The 20006-nt window shown below is 54.7% G+C and overlaps 1 protein-coding gene across 2 annotated transcripts in view; it reads left to right on the top strand.

The window, feature by feature from the left end:
* SH3PXD2A (SH3 and PX domains 2A) overlaps positions 1-20006 on the top strand; it is a 217733-nt gene that overhangs the window by 136607 nt on the left and 61120 nt on the right. For both annotated transcript variants that reach the window (XM_054581459.1, XM_054581458.1), the window contains exon 6: positions 3173-3201. In XM_054581459.1, the coding sequence (XP_054437434.1) occupies positions 3173-3201 (29 nt within the window). The remainder of the gene's footprint in view (positions 1-3172; positions 3202-20006) is intronic.

Here is a 20006-nt window from a genome sequence, read left to right as displayed (position 1 = left end):
CTTCTGGCAGCACTAGAGGGAGACGCTGGCCCTCACCTCCGGCCGCCCCCCCGCCCCACCGCCCCCATGGCTCCCTGGGCAATAGTGATTCAGCAGCAGGTCGGAAGCAGGCTAGACTGTGACCTCCCCCAAGCAGACTCATCAGTAGGTGGGGGCTGTCAGCTCAGGGCAAGAACTGGAACAAGGAGGGGAAGTGAGGGCAATCTTGATTTGCCCAGGAACTGCACCCGGACAGAGGGATTGCGGTCCTGCGCAGGGCAGTGGGAGGTAGGCGTGCCGGCAGTGGGGAGCCCTGCCCTTTCCCCCTGTGCCCGGGATTGAGAGGCATGGCGAGTCCCAGCCACTGGATACCTAAGCCACTTCTCAGCCTGCTCAGCAGCTAAAAATGCGGAAGGGCTTGACTACAGGTGCCCACCCAGAAACTGCTCAGAGGCTGGAGGCCAGCGGCTGGGAAGGAAGTGTTCCTGTGCTTGTCATGTCCTCCATCCCTCTGCCAGGACCCCCTCCACTGCGCCAACTCCCTGGGCTCCTCCGAGGCCCCAGGGCCTGTGCCCCCCACCGCCCCGGGCTCCAGGGGTTGGCAGTATTTGGGGATTTGCCTTGAACTGCCCCCCACCCCTGCGCCAGAGCAAGGCCCAGGTTCTCAGTGCACAATCCTAACCCCACCTGCTCACTCTTAGGCGTTGAACAAGTTATCTAGCTTGTCTAAGTTTTGCTCTCATCGCCTGCAAAATGAGGGACCACACTCCCTGCAGCGGTCTACCAGTCTTGGGTGGGAAGGGCTCCGATCTGGTTGAAGGACAGGCCGGCCAGGGGATTCGACTGGAAGCTGGTTTGACATTGCAAGTACATTGTTCTTATCAAGCATAAATGTTTCTTAGCGGTGGCTGGGGTCTGATGGAGACCATGGTGCGAGGACTGGAGCGCCCTGTGGTACCACTTTTGTTTACATGTCAGGATTGTAGCAAAGGGGGCAGGAACTGTGTGGGTCCCGGATTCTCAGCCAACGCTGGCCCAGCCTCCTAACCCAGTGGGGGCTTGTTGGAGATGCAGACAGGGTGCGGTGCGGCCCCACACCTGAATTTGTGACCAGCTGCCGAGAGGATCCCATTGTGAAGGACCAAGTTGAAAGTCACTAACCTGGTCCTGGTGCAGCAGAAGCACTAAGCTCCTGTGGATTACATCCCCCTCCCACCCCCTCCAGAGCCTCAGGATGCTCCCTGTCACCGGTTAATGACCTGCCTGCAGGCCCCGCCCCCAGACAGGCTCCGAGAAAATCCTGGGTAGCTCGCAGCTGCACAAACGGAGAAGGTGGCCGTCACCGTGAGGAAGTTGCCCATCTGGACCGCTGGCAGCCAGTGGACGGTCAGTGGGCCATTGGGATCCCAGGCCCAGAGGGCATCTCCTGCAGGACTAGTGGGAACATGGGGAGGGGGAACCGCGAGGGGCAGCTCTCCATTGCCATCCCCTTTCTGCCCTTCCCTGGGCCTCACTCAGCAAAAGGGCCTGAGAAATGAATTCTCTCCTTGGGAGTGGCAAGTCTGCTGGGCAGGACACAGCCACCATACTATGCTCTCCACTTCCTCGCTAGGAATTCTCCCCACCATTGAGCTTCAGCGGGCACAGCCAGGCCCTCCAGGACACAGTCTCTCCCAGTCTCCCCTCGGCCCCAAGGAGATGAACTGCCAGGTGGGGGGAGGGGCATGTGGGAGCAGATTCCACAGATCTTCCTCCACCCCTTCCACCCTGCAGTTTTCGTTCCTGCTGGGGGGCTTGTGGACCACTGCCCTTCCCCAGGTCTGGTGACCTTGGGCAGTGGCTGAACTTCTGTTCCCTCATCTGTAAAATGGAGGCAATAGGACCTTCCCCTTGATGTGGCTGTGAGGATTGAAAGAAGCATGGAATTTGGAATTAGAAGGGAGTTCTCACACAGAAGACCGGGGTAGGGGGATGGTATCAGAAATGCAGGTTCTGGGCCCCGACACTGGTGTTCTGATTCACTGAGTTCTGAGCCCACACTTCAGGACACATAGGGCTCTAGAAGAGGCGCAGCGCCGCGCCCTTCGCTGTGTGGGCGAATTACCTCGGAGCATACCCACAGTTCCAAGGCCCAGACGACCCCCTCCCCAGACTTCCGGAATTGGAATCCTGGGGAGTCTCCACGAGGCTGACACCTTTGTGAACCTGCTGTGCCTTTCTGCATGAGCGCCCTCTTTGCCGCAGGCCCACCCAGCTGGCCTGTTAACATTGACCAAAGTCCGGGATGGGCATTTTCTTCGATTCCCAGGGGGAATGAAAGGCATTTCCCCTAGTCTCCAGAAAGATCCCCAGCCAGCTCCTGAGCCCTTGAACAGAACCTCCAGCACTTTAGGGGCATGTGAGACTTCCCTGAGGATTATGAATAAGAAGGGGTGGGAGGAGCAAGCACGGAGGGTACGGGGAGGCTACCTGGAGGCAGGATTCGGGAAACACCCTGACCCTGAGGCTGGGCTAGTTCCCAGCTGGGCAGTTCCCAGCAGGGAGCTTGGGGCTAGGGCAGGGGCAGGCTCTAATCAAGCGGTCACACAAATGTTTCATTACTTGGAGGCCAATTTGGAGAGGGGAAGAATGCTGAGAAAGATACGTTAAGGAGGTAATACTCCAGTTGTGACTTAAAGGTTGAGTGGGCATGAGCTAGTGATGCCAAGAACTGGGAGAAGAAGCCCTGCAGGGGTGGGGAGCGGGCTTCCAGGGTGGGCAGGGCCTGAGCTCTAGCCATCACCCTCCAGAGCCTCAGTTTCCCTGTGCGCGGGTACCTGCCTTGTCCTCCCGCATCCGCCGAGGATGGGGGAAGGTGCCTAGGAAAGGGCACAGTGTCCCATGGAGCCTCTCCTGCGGGGCCAGGCTGGGGCGGGGCTAGGCGGGGTTGGGGGTGCTGGCGGGGCGGGGCGGGGCGGGATGGGCGAATCGTGCCCGGAGGCCGGGCTGGCAGGGGACCCGCGGGCAGCGCTGCACGCAGTGCGTGCGGCTGCAGAGCGCGCGGCTCGCCGGCAGCGGGGATCACATGAGCAGCGGCGCAGAGGACCCACCGCAGCCCGCTCGTGGGCGCCCTGCAGCCGCAGCCCCGCAGCCGCTTCCCCGCCCTGCCCAGCTCAGCCCTAACCATGTCTATCTGTTGTTGCTTCTTTTTCAGGGACTATGGCAGTTCCAAGAGGAAATCAGGTAAGGGAGCCCCCGGACGTTTTCCCCTCCCGCCCCTCTGACCCTGCGGAAGACTTTCTTGGGAGGAGGGGTCCCTAGCCGCCTGCCCCGCGGTCCTGCGGGTCTGGGGCACTCCCTTCATGCCCCTATGATCTCTGGTACTTGCGCTTTCAGCGCCCACTGAGTCCCTGGCTGTCCCCTGCGGGCAATGAGGGTGGGTGCATGGGGATTGTGGGGGTGTCTCTTGAAGGGCCTAACCCCCCACCACGTTGGCAGCCGATCCTTCTCCTCCTCTCCTGGGCTGCGGTGCCCACTTTTCCTTGGGCCCTTCCCGTGATGCGGAGGTGCTGGGAGGGTTAATAGAGACGCAGGGTTTTCGCGGAGGGAAGGTGACATCCAGGACTGGAAAGGGGGTCGTACTTGAGTGACTTGAGTTTTTAACGGCTGCAGCGCAGACCCCCCCCCCCCCATCCAGCTGAGCGCGTTCTCCTGGCTGCGGGGGAGGAGCTCTGCCTGCGTGGTGGCAGCATCGCGGGTGGGGGACGCACCGCCCGGCCTCGGCCTGACAGGTGCCAGGGCTCACCCAGAGTTTGCGAAGCGGGTGGAGCCAGGGAGAGAGGCGGAGCCAGCCCTGCAGCCGCTCGGTAGGGGCTGGCGGCCCGGCGCTGTCAGCTGGGGCCAGGGAAGGGCTCGCTGCGGGTGGGGGGGCTGTGCTAGGCAAATGCCTGGGTGTGGGCGGGGTGTCGTTGATGGGGAGGGGGAGGATGGTCCGCAGGAGTTAGGGCTCTGTGTACAGATGGGGGGTGGGCGGACTGGAGCGATCCGTGTTGGCGTGTGTGTGCTGCCTCTATTTATGGGGGTGAGCAGCCATGGGGGTGGGGTCTGGCCCTTGAGGATGTGGGAAATGTGTATAAACACGTGGCTCACCTAATGGCTCCTGTGGGGAGGTATCTGTGTCCAAGTGCCCTGGTCTGCGGATCAGGAGAGGTGTGTGTGTCTGCGTGTGATGGATGGGATGTGACTGGGGGGGGGGGGGTTGGGGTGACTGCACAGTGTGTGTCTGAGTATGGGTTCATACGTTTTATGTGTCCAAGTATTTGCTTATACGTGTATTGGGATGTGGGAAGTTGTGTCCTGGCAGATGTATTGGAGGCCATGTGTGTACGTGGGTCAGAGTAGGTCTATCCAGTTGTGCGATGTGAGGCTGCAGTTCCCCGTGTGGGTGCACAGATGCTGGGCATGCGGGCCAGCGTGCGAGGATCCACCTGGCTGTGGGCTGGAGTCTGTTCACGTGTTTGAGGCCCTGCTTGGGGGGCGCATGACTGCGGGGGTGAGATGTGTGTGCGCGGCTCTGTCAGCTGGCCGGGGGGACTCTGGCGTGCCCACCCACGGGCGCAGAAGGCCCTTCCTCCGTGACCAGGAGGGTGAGCCGCCGTAGGAACCTGAGGTCACAGCATCGCCTCAACTGTCACCTGCAGTCAGAGCCCCAGGGGGAGAAGTGGGAGGGAGTTGCAAACCTGGGACTGTGTTCTGTCACAGCCCCCTCCCCAGGAGACTCTTGCTGGGGGCCTCATAAATGTCACCTACTGGCTGAGCCTGGGCTCAGATGCTTGTGTGACCTTAGGCAAGTGCCATAGCCTCTGCTTCCGTTTCCTCATTTCCTCTAAAACAAAGATGATAATATCAACGTCATGTACAGCACAGAGTAACTACTATGGAAGAATTGGTTTATCATCATCATCATCACTTTCTGAAGCCATGAGACCTTGGGCGAGTCCCTTCTCAATTCTGGGCCTCAGTTTCCCTCTGTAAAGTCAAGGACTGGAACAGGTAGCCCCTCAGGTTCCCCCACTCCCAGTCTCCAAAGCTTGGGTTCTGTGCTGCTTCTTAAGCAATGCGGGGCCCCACCCAGGGGAACCCCCCCCCCCCCCCCCGCATTTCTCTATGTTCCACTCTCAGGCCAGGAAAGGATGGATGGAGGAATTTAATTGGTGTGCTTATGATAATGGCCACTTAGTGTCGTGGTTAAAATGCCAGCTCTGGAGCCAGACAGCGGGAGTTGAGAGCTTGGCTTTCCTCCTCTGAGACCGTGGGCGGGTTTTTTAGCCCCTCTGTGCCTGTTCTGTCATCTGTAAGTTGGGGGATATTATTCATACACATTGTAATGGTTAATTTTATGTATCAACTTAGCTGGGCCATGGTGCCCAGGTATTTGGCCAAGTGTTATTCTGAATGTTTCTATGAAGGTGGGTTTAGAATGAGATCAGCTTCTTAAAAAAATTTTTTATCCTCACCTGAGGACATCCATTGCTTTGAGAGAGAGGAAGGAAGGGAGAGAGAATTTAGAGATAGGGGAAGGGAAAGAGAGAAAGATTGATGTGAGAAAGAAACATCAACAGGTTGCCTTTCGCACACGCCCTGACTGGGACCAGACCCTCATCCCAGGCATGTGCCCTGACCAGGAACAGAACCTGTGACTGTTTGGTTTGCTGGACAGACACCCAACCAACTGAGCCACACCAGCCAGGATGAGAATAGCTCTTAAGTGAGTGGACTTTGAGTAAAGAAGATTACCTTCTAACCTTCTAGAATCCTCTGTGAGATGGGTTGGCCTCACCTGATTAATTGAAGGCCTTAACGGAACAAGGAGCAACTCTCCCCTGAATCTTTAGCCTGTCAGCTTACCGCATCAGATGTTGGGCTCAGCATGCCTCCACAAATATATATGTATGATTGTGTTTCTATTTCTCTGGAGAACCCTACTACATACCTCATATGCTTATCATGCAGATTAGATAAACTAACATATACAGCATGCTTACAACACTGCCTGAAAGCTGGAAAGCTCTCCCAAAGAGCCAGCTAGCGACTGCTGTTATTTAATGAACGTTTACTGTGTGCTGGCAACGTTACATATGTTTCCTCATTTGCTGCTCAGAGCCATGGTACATGGTGGGTGGGATTCCCATTTTGCAAATCAGAAACTGAGGCTTTGAAGGGATGGCTGCCCGAGGTCTGCGGCAAAGTGAGGATCCGAGTCCAAGTTTTGGGTTCCACCCTGCTCGGTGGTGAAGCTCCCGTAATTTCTCTGGGACATTTGCATGGAGACAATGGATGCTGTTCCCTGATCACGACGTCTCCACTGCAGTTCCCAAAGCCCCAGCTCCTCCGTGGCAGCTCTCTGGGAGGGACCTGTTACTGAGCACAGAGCCAAGACCTGAAGCCAGGCCTGGGGAGGCTGGAGTCAGTAGGGAGAAAGTTCTCAGGTACTGTACAGCCTCATGGACAAGATGGGACCCGTGGCCTTGAAACACTTAGCCTCAAACTTCTGCTCCTTCCCGCATCTCTCCCATCCCACCTTCTGCCCTGTTGCTCAAGCCCAGCATCTGGCAGTCCCCCTTGGCTCCTCCCTTTCTCCCCAGATCCTCCCTCTTCTCCCACCCCCACCCCTTGTAGGAAAGCACCCCTCAGCTTTGCCTAGCTCCCCCCTTGGCCTCTCTGCTTCCACCCCTGCTTCTTCATACTTCGGTACGTCTATGGAGAAGTGCTCCATAGAGTGAGCACTTCGAAACACATCAAATAATGAGGTTTTTCTGCTTAAATTTCCCCCAAAGCCCTTCCCAGCCCAACCAAAAGAAACTCCTTATCACAGCCTCCGAGTCCCTGGGCTTCGGCACCCACCTGCCGTCCTGCCCCCGGGGCTCCTACCCTCCCTCTGCCGCTCCCCTGCCGCACGCCCACCCCAGCACTCCGCTCAGCCACGCCTTAAGCGCATCAAGTTCACTCTCTCCACACAGTCTTGCACTTGCTGTTCCCTCTGCCTGTAATGGCGTTCCCGCCTGGCTGGTTCCTTCCTCAGATTCTGCTTAATTGTCACCTCAGAGAGGCTGTCCCCATCCTCCACTGTCTAGCTGCCCCCTCAACTCACCTTACTTCTGTGCACATCACTGACCACACTCTCATCTCCTGAATTTTCTTTGTTGTCTGTGTCCCACCACCTTGAGAGGGAAGACCTCGCTGCAGGCCTCACACGGGTAGCAAGTGCGCCGCTCCCGCCTTGTGCTTGTTGAATGGATGGGTGGATGGGAGGATGCATTCAGCCTGCAGCTCAGGAAGGAAATCGCCGCGCCCTGAAATCAGCAATGTTACACGGGAAGAGGAAGAGTTTTCCTGGTTGGGGACAGAAGGACTGAATGTGGCTTCTTCGGAGATGAAGCTTCGGAGCTGAAACTTCAGCTGATCTTATTGAGCACCAGCTGTATGCCAGATGCTGTGCCAGCTGTTGAGGTTACAGCAATGTCTTTCTGCCTTTGAGGAGTTTGCAGTCTGCCGTGGGTGAGGAACTGTATTTACAGGAATGTATATGAGACAGAGGTTGCAACACGGTTACCGGAGGAAGAGAGCAGCCCAGGCCAAGGGCGCAGTGAGTGCAAAGGCCCTGGGGAGGGAGAACGCTGGCCTGCTCTGGACAGGGCTGGGGCGGGGGCGGCTTGTGGCTGGGGTGGGAAAGGGGGGGCCGGCAAAGTGGTAGGAGGTGAGAGCAGAGGTGAATGTGGGGCTGGGGGGAGCAGCACAGACCCTGCAGGGCCTTGCAGGCCATTTTAAGGATGTTTAGCTTTCACCGTGACATGAAGAGCCACTGAAGGGTCCTGAAGAGAGGGGGCCATGAGCTAACTTAGATTGTGGAAGCATTTTTTCTGACTGGTGAATGGAGAGCGACAAGGCAGGGAGACAGAGGAGAGAGGAGGACGCCGCCAGCTGCCGCCAGCAGCAGCAGCAGCAGCAGCAGCAGCAGCAGCGGAGGGGCTGTGCTTTGCTGCCTGGGTGTGGGCTGTGCGGGGGAGTTTATCTGGGCTTCCATTCTTAGTCCCACGTGTTGCTCCTCATGTGACCTTGGGCACTTCCTTTCCCCTGGGCTCTGTGACCTCACCTGTAGGAACTACCCCTGTTTTGTCGTGTATAATGCACGCCACGTGCGTTAGTGCTAATTCCCATTTATAATGTGCATCCTTATTTTTACCTCAAAAATTGGGGCAAAAAAGTGTGCATTATACACGACAAATATAGTATATATGTATTAAGAGATTTCTCGCAAGGATTTGATTTACTTGATTGCGTGGGACTGCCCAGGCAAGTCTGAAATTCAAGGGCAGGCTGGGGGTTGTGGTCAGTGATGAAATTTCTTCTTCAGTGAAACCTCAGCTTTGCCCTTAAGGCCTTTCAGCTGATTGACTCAGCCCTCCTGCCTCCCCTCCTGCAATATCTAGATAATCTCACAGAAAGAAACTAATTAGGGACTTGATCACATCTGCAAAGTATCTTCCCCAGCAATACCTAGGTTAGTGTGTGATTGAATAACTGGGGGCTGTAGCCTAGCCAAGTTGATGCATGAAATGCAGCTGTTATCAGAGCAGGTACTTGCAGGAAGATGCAGGGGGTTCAAGGAGGTGATGCTATTAGAGGGCTTGTGTCTGGTAGTAGGAGGGACCTGGGCCGTGACTGGCTTCCCCAAGGTGAGCACTGCATCAGGAGCCCAGAAGAGGCTGGAGCGGGCTTCCCTGAGCAGGGGCTTCTCTGCAGACCTGAAAAGATGGAATGGTGCTCTCAGTACTAGGACGCTGCCTTCTCAAGAGCCCATGGATGGGGAGTTCTGAGTTGTGCCACTAGTGGGCGCAGGAGGCCACAGAATCCTGTGGAATCGACCTGGCGCTGGGATTGTTGCCAGCCTGAGGGTGCTCCATCCCACCCAGGAGTCTGTAAAGCTGCCCCTGGTTTAAATGCAAATAAGGTGGCTCAAGAGTGTTGCAAGTTTGTTCTCTTGGGCAAGTGTTGATGTTTCTCAAGAAACCCTGTTTACTTTATACTTTTCTTTGGAAAATTTGGTGAGCTCGGGCCCGTTTCCATTTTAGTGATCATAAAATTTGCATTATTATTATTGGACAGAGTTAATGAGATCAGTGTTACTGTAGTTACATCAAGGAGAAGCACGTTTTGCTTGTAGGTGAGAGTTTAGGTTTTGGCATCAGAGAGACAGGGTTTGAACTCCTTCTCTGCCACACGTTTGCTCTGTACCTGGCAACTTAACCTCTGACCTTCATGCCCCCATATGGAAAATGGGGGTAAAAATTGTGCCTTCCTTGATTAAATGTAAGGATTGCATTAACAGAGGGCCTGGCACGGAGCAAGCTCCTGATAACAGTAGTTGCCATTGCTTTAATTACTCGTGGGTTCTGAAAGGAGGGGAGAATTTGGTCTTACTTTTGATATAAGAGTAAAGAGACCCACTTGAAGCATTGATTTCCATTCTGTGAGCCTTGGGCCAGTTCCCAGAGGAGATGGGACCTAGCCAAGTTTTCTGTAGAATTAAGAACACGGACTTGGAGCCAGCATACTTAGTTTCATGCCAGCTGTGTGGTCCCGGGCCAGTCCTTAACTTGCCCACGCCTCAGTTGCCTTGTCTGTGAAAGGAGATAACAGTAGCACCTCATCGGGCTGTTTGAGGCTAGGACACAAGCTAACACATCTAAAGCGTTAACTGCAGCACTGCCTGGCACAGCGAACACCCTCTTAGGGTTAAACTACTTTAATTGCAAGCAGGAGGCAGCACCTGAGGTAACCCACCTTCAACCAGGAAGGACCCCTGGCCCTGGCATTTGCCCTCCTTGATCAGACGGGGGAAGGCGGGGTATGCACTGTCTCACAGTGGCCAGCCAGCCGCACAACAGCCCCGGCAGGGGGTCTTGTCCCTCATTTTATAGACCCAGAAAGGAAAGTTAAAGAACTTGCCCAAGGTCACTTCACCAAGTAAGCAGGGGATCCAAACCTGGTCCTTCTGATCCAAACCTCTTTTCTGCTGAAGTCTGTTCCTTTCTGAGCCAAGGCCCATAGGATCCACAGGTGACCAGGACTTGGGCTCTGAAGAACTCGAGCAGGCAGTTCCTGGGGGGAGGGGCCTGGCCCAAGAAGAGCCTGCTGAGGTTTTAGAAGGAACCCCTGGTCACAAGGGATTTCTAACTGGATAAAGGGTTCCCTTTGCAGAGTGTGACTAAAATTCCCTTGATTTCTCTTTGTATGCATTTAGTTCCAAATGAAATGAATTTTCTTTTGTTTTTTGGTTTTTAAAAATATTTAATTTATTTTATATTCAGAGAGAGGGCAAGGGAGGAAGAAAAAGAGGGAGAGAAACATTGATGTGCTATTGGTTGCCTCTTTCATACCCCTAACTGAGGACCTGGCCCGTGACCCCGGCACATGCCCTGACTGAGAATCAAACCATGACCTTTTGGTTCACAAGCCAGCGCCCAGTCCACTGAGCTACACCAGCCAGGGCTGAAATGAATTTTCTTAAAGCAAAACCCACCCACACAAGTTAGTTTGCCTCCTCTTTTTATAAATGAAGCAACTAAGAGAGGGGCTGCTGCCTGCCTAAGGTGAGGGGTGGGCAGAACCTGGATCCTGCTTGCTACATTCCCACAAGCCCTGGAACAAGGCAGAGGTGTGAGGAGCGCAACTGTACAGCTAAGAAAACAGCTCCGTAAGACCGCCAGTGCTTCCTCTTCCCCGACAATGATGCCCTAGTAGGACAGAGAGCGGAGCCAGCTTTGCTCGCCCCAGGCCTGCTCTACTTACCAGCCACAGAGGGAAACGGACAGAGACAGAGCAGCCGGACAGAGACAAAGCAGACGGCAGCAGCCTTCCCTCCCCTCCAGAGTACACAGTTCCCTCAGGCTTTTATTCTTAAGCCTTGCTGGTCTCTGGCCTTTTGGAACTCACAGCTCAGCTGAGAAAGCAGGGCATTGTCAGAGATTCATTAACACAAGACAGGATGAGCGCTGGCTGGGTAGCTCAGTTGGCTAGAGCATCGTCCCTGTAGGCCAAGGTTGTAGGATGGATCCCCGATCAGGGCACATACAAGAATCAACCTGTGAATGCATAAGTGGAACAACAAATTGATGTGTCGCCCCCTGCCAAATCAATAAATACAATAAAAAAAAATACAAGGCAGGATAGGCTGTGATCCTCAAGCTGTGAGAGTCACATAAAAGGTGGGCTAGCCAAGGTGCAAGAGGCCGAAGGTGCATCCTGGAGGATGGAAGGGACCGAGATGAGCAGAGAGGTGGGCAGGTCCCTCTGGTTGGGAGGCCGGACATGAGCAAGGACTTGGAGGCTGGAGTGAGTTTGAGAAATTGAGGGAAGGAGAGGTGTCCAGCCCGGTAGGAGAGAAGGGCTAGGGAAGGAGGGGCGGAAGATGAGTTTGGAAAGGAAGTCTTGGAGAATGTATCAGCAAGACTCTTCAAAGCAATTTCCAAGGCTCTCTCATCTGCCTGAGCCACCCATCCGCAGTGAGGAAGGCCCGGCTGCTTCGCAAACATGGCCAGGACATTCCTGGCACCGTCCAGCAGCCAATTCCAAAAGCGGACGTGTCTCCTGAAGGCATCGTCTTTGGCACAGCTCACCCGGGCTGGTGTTTTAAAACAATGCTTAATTTTCATGGCTCCAGGTCCTCGGCCTGATGTCACCCCTGCAGTTCAAAGCCCGCTAATTGGAAATGAAAGGAGGCTGATTGATTGGGCAGCTCCACTGCCAGCCCACGTGGCCATGATGCGATGGAGAAAGGGAACGTGCTGCTCATGTGTGCGTGTCTATGGCTCAATCTCCACGGCCATTGCAGCACGGCCCCTCCGCTCTGCTGGCCTGGGCCCACAAAGCAGGGGTGGGCAAGGGGCTGGCTCTCAGGACGGGGGCAGCTAGCTGGTAGCCTTCATTCCCCCAGCCCTGCATGGTTTCTCTCTGCCCCAGTTTCTCCTTCTGGGAAAATGGGCAGGTGGTCTGGGAGGGATCAGCACGTGCAAAGCTTGAAGGTGACCTTCCGGATCCTGCTCTACTTGTTGACGTACAGGATCCCAGCCCCTGCCCAGACCTGCAGAATCGGCATCACTGGGGCAGTGCCAGGAAATAGCATTTTAACGGGCTCCCCAGGGACTCTTAGATCAAGCCCGGGTTGAATTTTGGATGGGTCATCCATGTGGGGTGATGGTGGTGTTCAGGAAGGATGGGCAGTGAGGCGGCAGAAGGACCAGAGTCCTGGTGACGGACAGTGACTAGATGGGACTGCTCCTTGCAGATGCATTTGGTTGTCTCCCAAGTTGGGGGGCTGGACGAGCATGGGAAAGGGGGACCAGTCAGAGGACAGAGAGCACTGGCCCAGCATTTGGGGCCCTGGAGAATGGCTGTCGAAGGGGCCTCCCCAGCCACTGGCCTCCCTTTCGCCTCATCAAGAGGCAGTGACGAGACTCCATCTGCCTTTTATTTCATAAGGTTTTCTTCTTGGGAGAGGAGGCACCCACATTGTGGTCCAGCAAAGAAGTCCTTCCCACTACGGCCCTCAGCCAGAAAATAACTTGTTTCTCACTTCAGCTTTTGGTTTGTAGACATGTGACAAAGGAGGCAACATTTCCAGTAATGACAAAGCCAATGGAAAAACAAAGATTTGGGGAAATGTGCATTACTTATTGTTTTAGCACCTTTTTCTGATCTAAAGTTACTTTGTTTAGAAATAGAAATGTGGCGTGTGTAACTTAGTTGGCTTGTGGCGTTTTTATAATTGGTCAGTTCTGAAACGTGAAGGCAAAGAAAAATTTTCCAAAGTTTCAGTAAAACATAGATGTTTGCAGGGAAAAGTGGTTTTCTCCGACTCCTTCTGTCTTGCCCCCTGGATCTTGTTGTTGCCACATGTGACCCCGGCAGCTGGTACAAAGATGTATTTTGTTAATGTTAGACCTGGAGTCTTACACCAAGAAAACTGGACCATGTCAGCCAGCTCTTTCGCCTCCCTGCGCCCAGAAGGAAGAGACACCACCTCTGTGCTCCTTCCCCAAAGCTGCCCCTGGCTCACAGGTGTGGTGTCGTAGGAGCCCCCGCAGGTGTCTGGGGGCTGCCTCCCCCATTATCCCAGGTCTCCCCTGTGCAGCCCTAGAGCATCTTAGGCCCCGGATTGTTGGATCTGGGTCAGGGTTGGGTGCATAACTGTTCCTGGCAGAGGGTGAGGTCCTTATAAAGCTGTGATGACAGGCTAGTGACAAGAGGCCAAACCAAGACTCTCTTTGTACATTGGCAATGGCCCCCCAAGGAAGCCTTGCATATTTTAACACCCCTTGTCCCAGTTTTGTCTTCGGGTCTGTCAGCCCCCTGCCAGGCCACTCTTCCTCCCTGGAGCCTAGTGGCTCCAAGAGTACCTCCATTGGATGTCATCTGCACTTGATCACAGGGTTGTGAGTAAGAGGGCCCTGTCCCTGACTTCTTCGATGACCTCAGTTGCTCTCTCTGCTCTAAGCCCATGGCTCAGTCAACACCAGGAGCAGCTCTCCTAGAGCCAGGAGGGAAGCACTGAGGGCCGAGTTGATAGGAAACAAGCTTCTGAATGGGCACTGGCTTCGCTTCCTGCCAGACCTGTCGCTGACCTCACTGCTCTGCCATGGCTGTTGTGTAGACCTGTCCGGTGAGCATCTGAGCACTTCCTCTGCACCAGGCCCTGCAGGTGGAGCTCAGGGACACTGTGATGGATCCGGGGAGGCCCTCATCTTCAGGACTGTCGGTCGGGCCCAGGAGGTAGAAAAGTAAACAACAGTTTTGATATGATGCCCAAGAGCTGTGATGAGGGTGGGGTGGAGAGGGAGGTGTACAGACCGGCCTAGGAGTGTTAAGTGAGGCTTCCACCCCTGATTCGCAGAGGTTTTTAAATGAGTCAGCCTGGAGAAGAGGGAGAGCAGCGTGCAGAGGGCAGCTGGTCACTCTCAGCATTAGTTGTCCCAACGTGCCACGTCTCCTAAACCAGGCTGAGGCCTGTCCTCCACATCCTGGAGCACCGGCCCAGGGTGCTATTTCAGAGATACTGTTGCAGAAGACCACTCCTCCACCGAAGTTGTTGAAGCTCTAAAAGTTCTAAGCATAAGATGAATATATGTGCCTGGGCTGGAGAGAACTTGCCCCAAGACCCTTTCCTTATCATCAGAGGCCTCCTGGGGGAGGCAGGTCCTGGCCTGTGAAAGGAGGGCATGCCCTGACTTAACGGCTGCAGGGCCATGGGCCCCCAGCCAAGTGCCTGGCACTAGGAGGTGCTCATTCACTATCTGACTAATAACTGGTCTCAATGAAGGAGGGATCTCCATCCAGTGGGTCTCTTCAGGGGTGGATGACCGACCGGAAGTAACACAGAAAGAACAGCCCTTTCATATCACAGAAGTCCAGGGGGACCCAGAGAAGTGGCCCCACCCTTCCCACTTGTTGAGCGGGTCAGGACAGGACCCTCTGAGCCCTGGGTCTTCTTTCTGGCTCTTCTCCAGGTGGAAGCTCTGCATCAGCTAGAGGCCTGAGCTGTGTGCCTAAGGGTTAACTCTATGTTCTCCGGGGAGCTCACACACTCCTGACCCTCCCTGTCCTCCAGGCCCTCCCAGCTGTGGCCTTCTGGGCATGGCTCGGTCACATGAAAGCCAGATGTGGGGATTTCCCAAGCATTGGGGCGGCTGGGGGCGGGGGGTGCACTCACACACACACACACACACACGCGCTTACACTGCTGTGTTTACGTGGCATCTGAGGGCTCGGGGGATTGGTCCTGGCCCTCGCAGAGCAGGAGAGGGATGGGGGCGAGGAGAAGCCCAGGGATGCCTGGCTACATCCATCTTGCCATAGACCGTACTGGTTATGGATAACTTTTTTTAAGTCTCTTTGACGGGCTTTACAGCAGGTGCTGGAAGCCAGCAGTCTTCCAGGATGTTCTGCCGGGCTCGGGGGCCTGCCCGTGAGCCACTCGGCTGCATGAGCCAGGCTCAGGGTCTACCCTAGCCCGTATGTGGCTTAACAGGCAAAACCTGGACTAGAGAGAGTGCGGAGCCCTGGTGTGAAGAACACCCAAGGGCAGCGGGGCAAGCCGGGCCTCAGTGTCCACATGAAACCCTTGGGACTGAGCACGGTGAATGTGCCTCCTCCCGTCAGCCACTTCCATTGGCCAATAAATTGGAGGATTTATTGGGTACCACCTACTGTGTTCAGGTGCTATGAGGATGCTGACAGGGTGAAGACTCTGAAGGGACTTAAGATCTGGTTGGAGAGACTCAACAGATTTTGATTAAGCACCTCCTATGTGCCAGACACTTGCTAGGACTATAGTCCTAACCAAACGTTCTGGAGCCAGCTGACAGACTGTGAACAATACAGAGATCCTGCCCAGGGCAAGACGGGGGGGAGGCTGGCGAAACTTGAAAAGTGGGTCATCCTCAACTCTGGCCTTCATTCCTACCCCCGTTCGGCTGCAGGTGATGGCAGTGTTTGGCCAAGTGTCAGCTGAAGCATTATGTGCCCTGCCCCCAAGTCAGGGCCCGGTTCCAGAGGTTCCAGAGGTGAGGCCTGCAGGACTCAGCCCTGTTGCGTCCCCCACCCGACTCCAGCCTCAAGGAATCGCAGCCCCAGTAGTGCCAGGAAGGTGGATGAGGGGGTCAGGCTGCTTCCCCAAACCTACATGACTCCTGACGCAGACGGGAACACCTGGGAATGGTGTTTGTGTGATCATGAACACCTGTGCCCTGTCCCCAGAGCTTGGAGACAGACAGTGGCCAGTCAGTTGGTCATAGCAGGGGGCCTCAAGCTGCGCATGTGGTAGATGCTCATTAAATAGTTAGCAGTTGGTGTATTGATAGCCTGATAGCAAGAGTCCAGTCTTGAGAATGCAATGCAAGTTCTGCTTGCTGTAGCCCTGGGCGGACAATGTCAGGTCCTGAGTCCATTGCTCTTGACTCCATTGCTCACTCACGGCTCTTGTGGAGACAGCCAGAGAGGAAGACAGACTGCAGAGCTGGGGGCCTGGAGGCAGCAGCTGCTCTCACTCCATCCTGCTTCGCTGGCCTGTTCCTGCTGCTGCCTCATCCCCTCAGCCTTGGGCTTTGGCTGGGGGCTGTCCCAGTGAGTGGGGGAGGACCACCAAGGCAGACCACTCCAGGGAAGGAAGTGGCTGGGATCCTGGAACTCTGAACAGAGTTGAGTTTGTCTCCTCTTTGCATACCAACGCCCCAGCATGAGGAGAGGGGAGAACCTGAGAACTGAGGGGGAGGCTGCAACCCAAAGGGCTGCTGTGGGGTCAGGCAGCAGCTGCTGGGAGTGGAAGCTCAGAACCCCGCCTGCCTCCCCACCCAGCACCCCTCTGTCCACCCGCGGCGCCTCGGATTAGCCACAGCACCTGTCTTTAACCAGGAGGCTTCGGGTCGTTTCAGCTGGTGGAGGGAGGATGGCAGACCTGCCTGCCACTCCTTGCCAATGTAGAGCCCTTCAGGCAGCTGCAGCGCCCCCCAGGCTTCCTTGGCCACTCTGCCCGCTGCACTTAGGCTGGCCGTCCCTGCTGGCCCCGGCCCTGGCCTAGGCTGGCGCCTCCGGACTTAGTCCCTAAGGGACTGTGGGATGGCTCCAGGCCCAGCCCAGCCCCCACCCCGCCCGTTCTCCACCTGAGCGGGGGAGACTGACTGTTCTCTGACTGCATAGCTGAGCGGCCGGAGGGTCAGCGGTGCATTCCTACCCCAGGTTGGGCTGCCCTCACACGGACTCTGGATTCTGGGAAAGGCCGCTCCTGGGGAGGGAGGCAGGCCCCTTCTCACTGAGGGCAAAATGAATAGGAATATGGCTGCATTTACAAAGAGAAGCCGAGCAGAAATAAATGAGCCTCCCTTGGCCAATGGCCAGGGAGGATCCGGAGAACAGTTCCCTGTTTTAGGCCCCTTTGTTCCCAGTTCCCAGCCAGCCTGCCTAGGCCCAAGCCTGGCCCATCCCTTCCTTGCTGTGGGACCTTGGGAACAACCTTAACTTTTCTGGATCCCACGTTCTGCATCTGTAAAATGCAGATTGTTGTAAGGGTTAAATTAGATAGAACTCATAAAGCGTTTGGCACAGTGCCCAGCATGAGTGTTAAGAAAGTGGGAACAGGTATAATTGTTTGAGCCCCAGCCCTGCCACTCACTTGCTGTGTGATCTTAGGCAAATTTCTCTCCCTCTCTGGCCCTGAGGCCCCACGTGCTTCTTCCAGCCTTTGGGTTACAGCCGAGAAGCCAGAGATGTTAGGGAAGGAGGAGACCTAGAGACAAGTGATGGCCTGTCTTCCCAGTTAGGATTGCCTTCTGTCTTTAAGATGATACCCACCGGACATTCCAACCCCACTAAATTTCTTCCTCAGCCCTTCCATCCCGATGGCTCAGAATTCTGTGACCGAGAGCCCTTGTGCAGCACCAGCTATGTTATTTATGGAGCATCTTGTTCATAAATTATTAAAGATTTCAAATGGGGGACGTAAGGACATTAAACGAAGTGAGAGTGGGACCCAGTGGGACTGCCCAGATCACGCCCCCCTGAAGCAAGTCCCGCCTGGGGAGGCAGAGCCAGGGCTCTGAGCTGCCTCTGTGGCAGCATTAACCCCTCACCCGCCCAGTCCAAGGCCAAGGCTTTTTCATGCCGGAAGTGATCATGACAAGCTGGAGGCTGCTGCTCACCCTGGAGCAGGCTCCGTCGCATTGGCCGTGTGAGCAGCAGCTCCCGCCCTTCCAGACTTCCCGGCTTCTCTCCATGTGACTTTTGGTTGCAAGTCATGTTTGGACGGTTGCTTGCTTGCTTTCTTGCTTTCTTAGCTATTTTAATCCTGGGGCCGTCCTTTCTCTGGATGGCATTCATATCACTTTTACTGTTCTGTCTCTTTTCCTGCTGCTCTGAGCATGATATGACCTATTTCAGGCCCCCCAAAGTGAATATATCATGCAAGCCAAACTACTGGACTTCTAGCCTGGCGGGGCGGCTGTAAAGGTTTCCGCTACTGTGTGCCTATGGCAGTATGGTCCCTATACTGCAGGGGTGTCCAACCTTTCAGTGTCTCTGGGCCACACTGGAAGGAGAGTTGTCTTGGCTTACACATTAAATACACAATCACTAACAAAAACTGATAAGCCAAAAAAAGGTTTTAAGTAAATTTACGATTTTTTGTTGGGCTGCATTCATAGCCATCCTGGGCCGCATATGGCCCACGGGCCATGGGTTGGACACCCCTGGACAGCGAGGGATGTGCTCAGTGGAGTAGGAGCTCCTCCTATTAGTACCTTGAAATCACAGGGTGAGCAGCTGTCAGCCCTAATTCGCTGATGGCCTGAAAGCTGTGGCTGAGTTTCCTGGTGGCCTACTCAAAAAGGAAAAGAAACATGTGGCATCTGTAGGAAACCTCAAACGCAGGCCTATGCAAAGAGGAGTTGTGTAAGAGGGAGAAAAGACTAGACTAAGCAGATCTTTAGAAACCAGTTCAAGGCTGCAGTGAGGTAAAAACAAAAGAATTCCCAAAGAGGGAGAGGTCTGGAATGCTCGGAGAATGGAAGGACGCGGACAAGATGGGGGTGAGTGCGTATTCATTCCATTCGGGGCCTGGGGCAGGGCCTCCGCTTCTCCTCCCCTCCCTGGGGCCCAGGGCAGGGGCCGTGTAAGTGGATAAGGAGGGTGACCCTGCCCTGGTCCCCTGGGCCCTTGGTTTGCTTTCACTCTCCGAGGAGCCTGTGCTGTTGGCTGTGCTCACTCCCGTCTCTCCCACCTGGGCGCACAGCCCACTCTCGATTTATTAGTTTGGATGGATGGAACTTGCTTTACACCAGGGAAGGAAGGATTCCTGGAAACACGGTTTGAGACTAGATTTGGGTAAATCGAACCGAATTCTCACAGGTCTGGAGTTACTCAAAGAGAAAAGAAACCTTATGATGAACCAAGAAGAGCCTCAACTATGCAGGGGTTTGGGGGTTTTTTGTTTGTTTGTTTGTTTGTTTGTTTGTTTATTTGTTTGTTTGTTTGTAATGTGGTGCTTGGGTGCATGTGTGTTTGGGGGAAGCGGCCTTAATGTCAGCGGCACCTGTAGTTCTTGTCCTTTGACTTCTCATAATCACCTGGACCTGGCAGGAATCAGGTTCGGCATCTAAGAGTGCTCAGGTCGCTGTATTTGGCCAGGACCTGCAGGCGTCTGGTTTTCTCTGGGCCTAGATTCTTGCAGGTCTTGCAGCCGAGAGGACTGATTTTAGCAGGGACATAAGTACTGGGGGGGGATGGCCAGCAGAGGGACCCTGTCTCCACGCCACCTATCTCCTGGGCACACACTGTTTTAGTCACCAGCTCTGCCCCTGTCGTCCATTCTCCTTCTGTGTCCCCCTTTGAAACCTTTCACAGGCATTAGGCCATTTCACTCTTAAAACAAGCCGACAAAAGACGAGGTAGGTGTTTTTATCCTCATGTTACAGAAGAAAAAGAGGCTTAGATATTTGCTAAGTGCCCAGAATCTGAGCTAGAAGAGTAAGTGCAAGAACCAAGATTAAAAAAAAATCTTGCTCCAGTTTTCTGTCCCTGTACCTCCTGAATTGTTTGCTTTTTTCACTTGAGTTCCCATATATTCAGCATGTGCTCAAGTGGTTTTCCCTGGAAAGGCCGTCTGTTTCTCTGGAAAGATTCTTTTCAGCTGAGATGCACTTGTATTATAGGGACTAGCAGGTTTGTGCTGGAAGAGTCTTGAACATCAGAAGTACCCTAGTGATCCATGGACCCAAGTGCTCGATTTCACAGACGTGAACATTGAGTCCTAGAGAAGTCCAGCAACTTGCCTAACGTCCTGTAGCTAGTTCTCAGCAAAATCGGTTGTGCAGCTTCGCAGGCTGATGCCCTTGGGTTTCCACCAGGCACCGTGACACTGCTCTGGAGGGCCCTGGGTTCTGTCACCGGAGGAGAGCGAGGTAGAGACAATGGGGAGGGCAGGAAGCAGTTGGTTCGTGTCA

This window comes from Pteronotus mesoamericanus, unplaced genomic scaffold (assembly GCF_021234165.1).
Source record: "Pteronotus mesoamericanus isolate MK-2021 breed Mesoamerican mustached bat unplaced genomic scaffold, CSHL_Meso_final contig_657, whole genome shotgun sequence".
Taxonomy (NCBI): Eukaryota; Metazoa; Chordata; class Mammalia; order Chiroptera; family Mormoopidae; genus Pteronotus; species Pteronotus mesoamericanus.
This window is presented reverse-complemented; position numbering and strand designations above follow the sequence as displayed.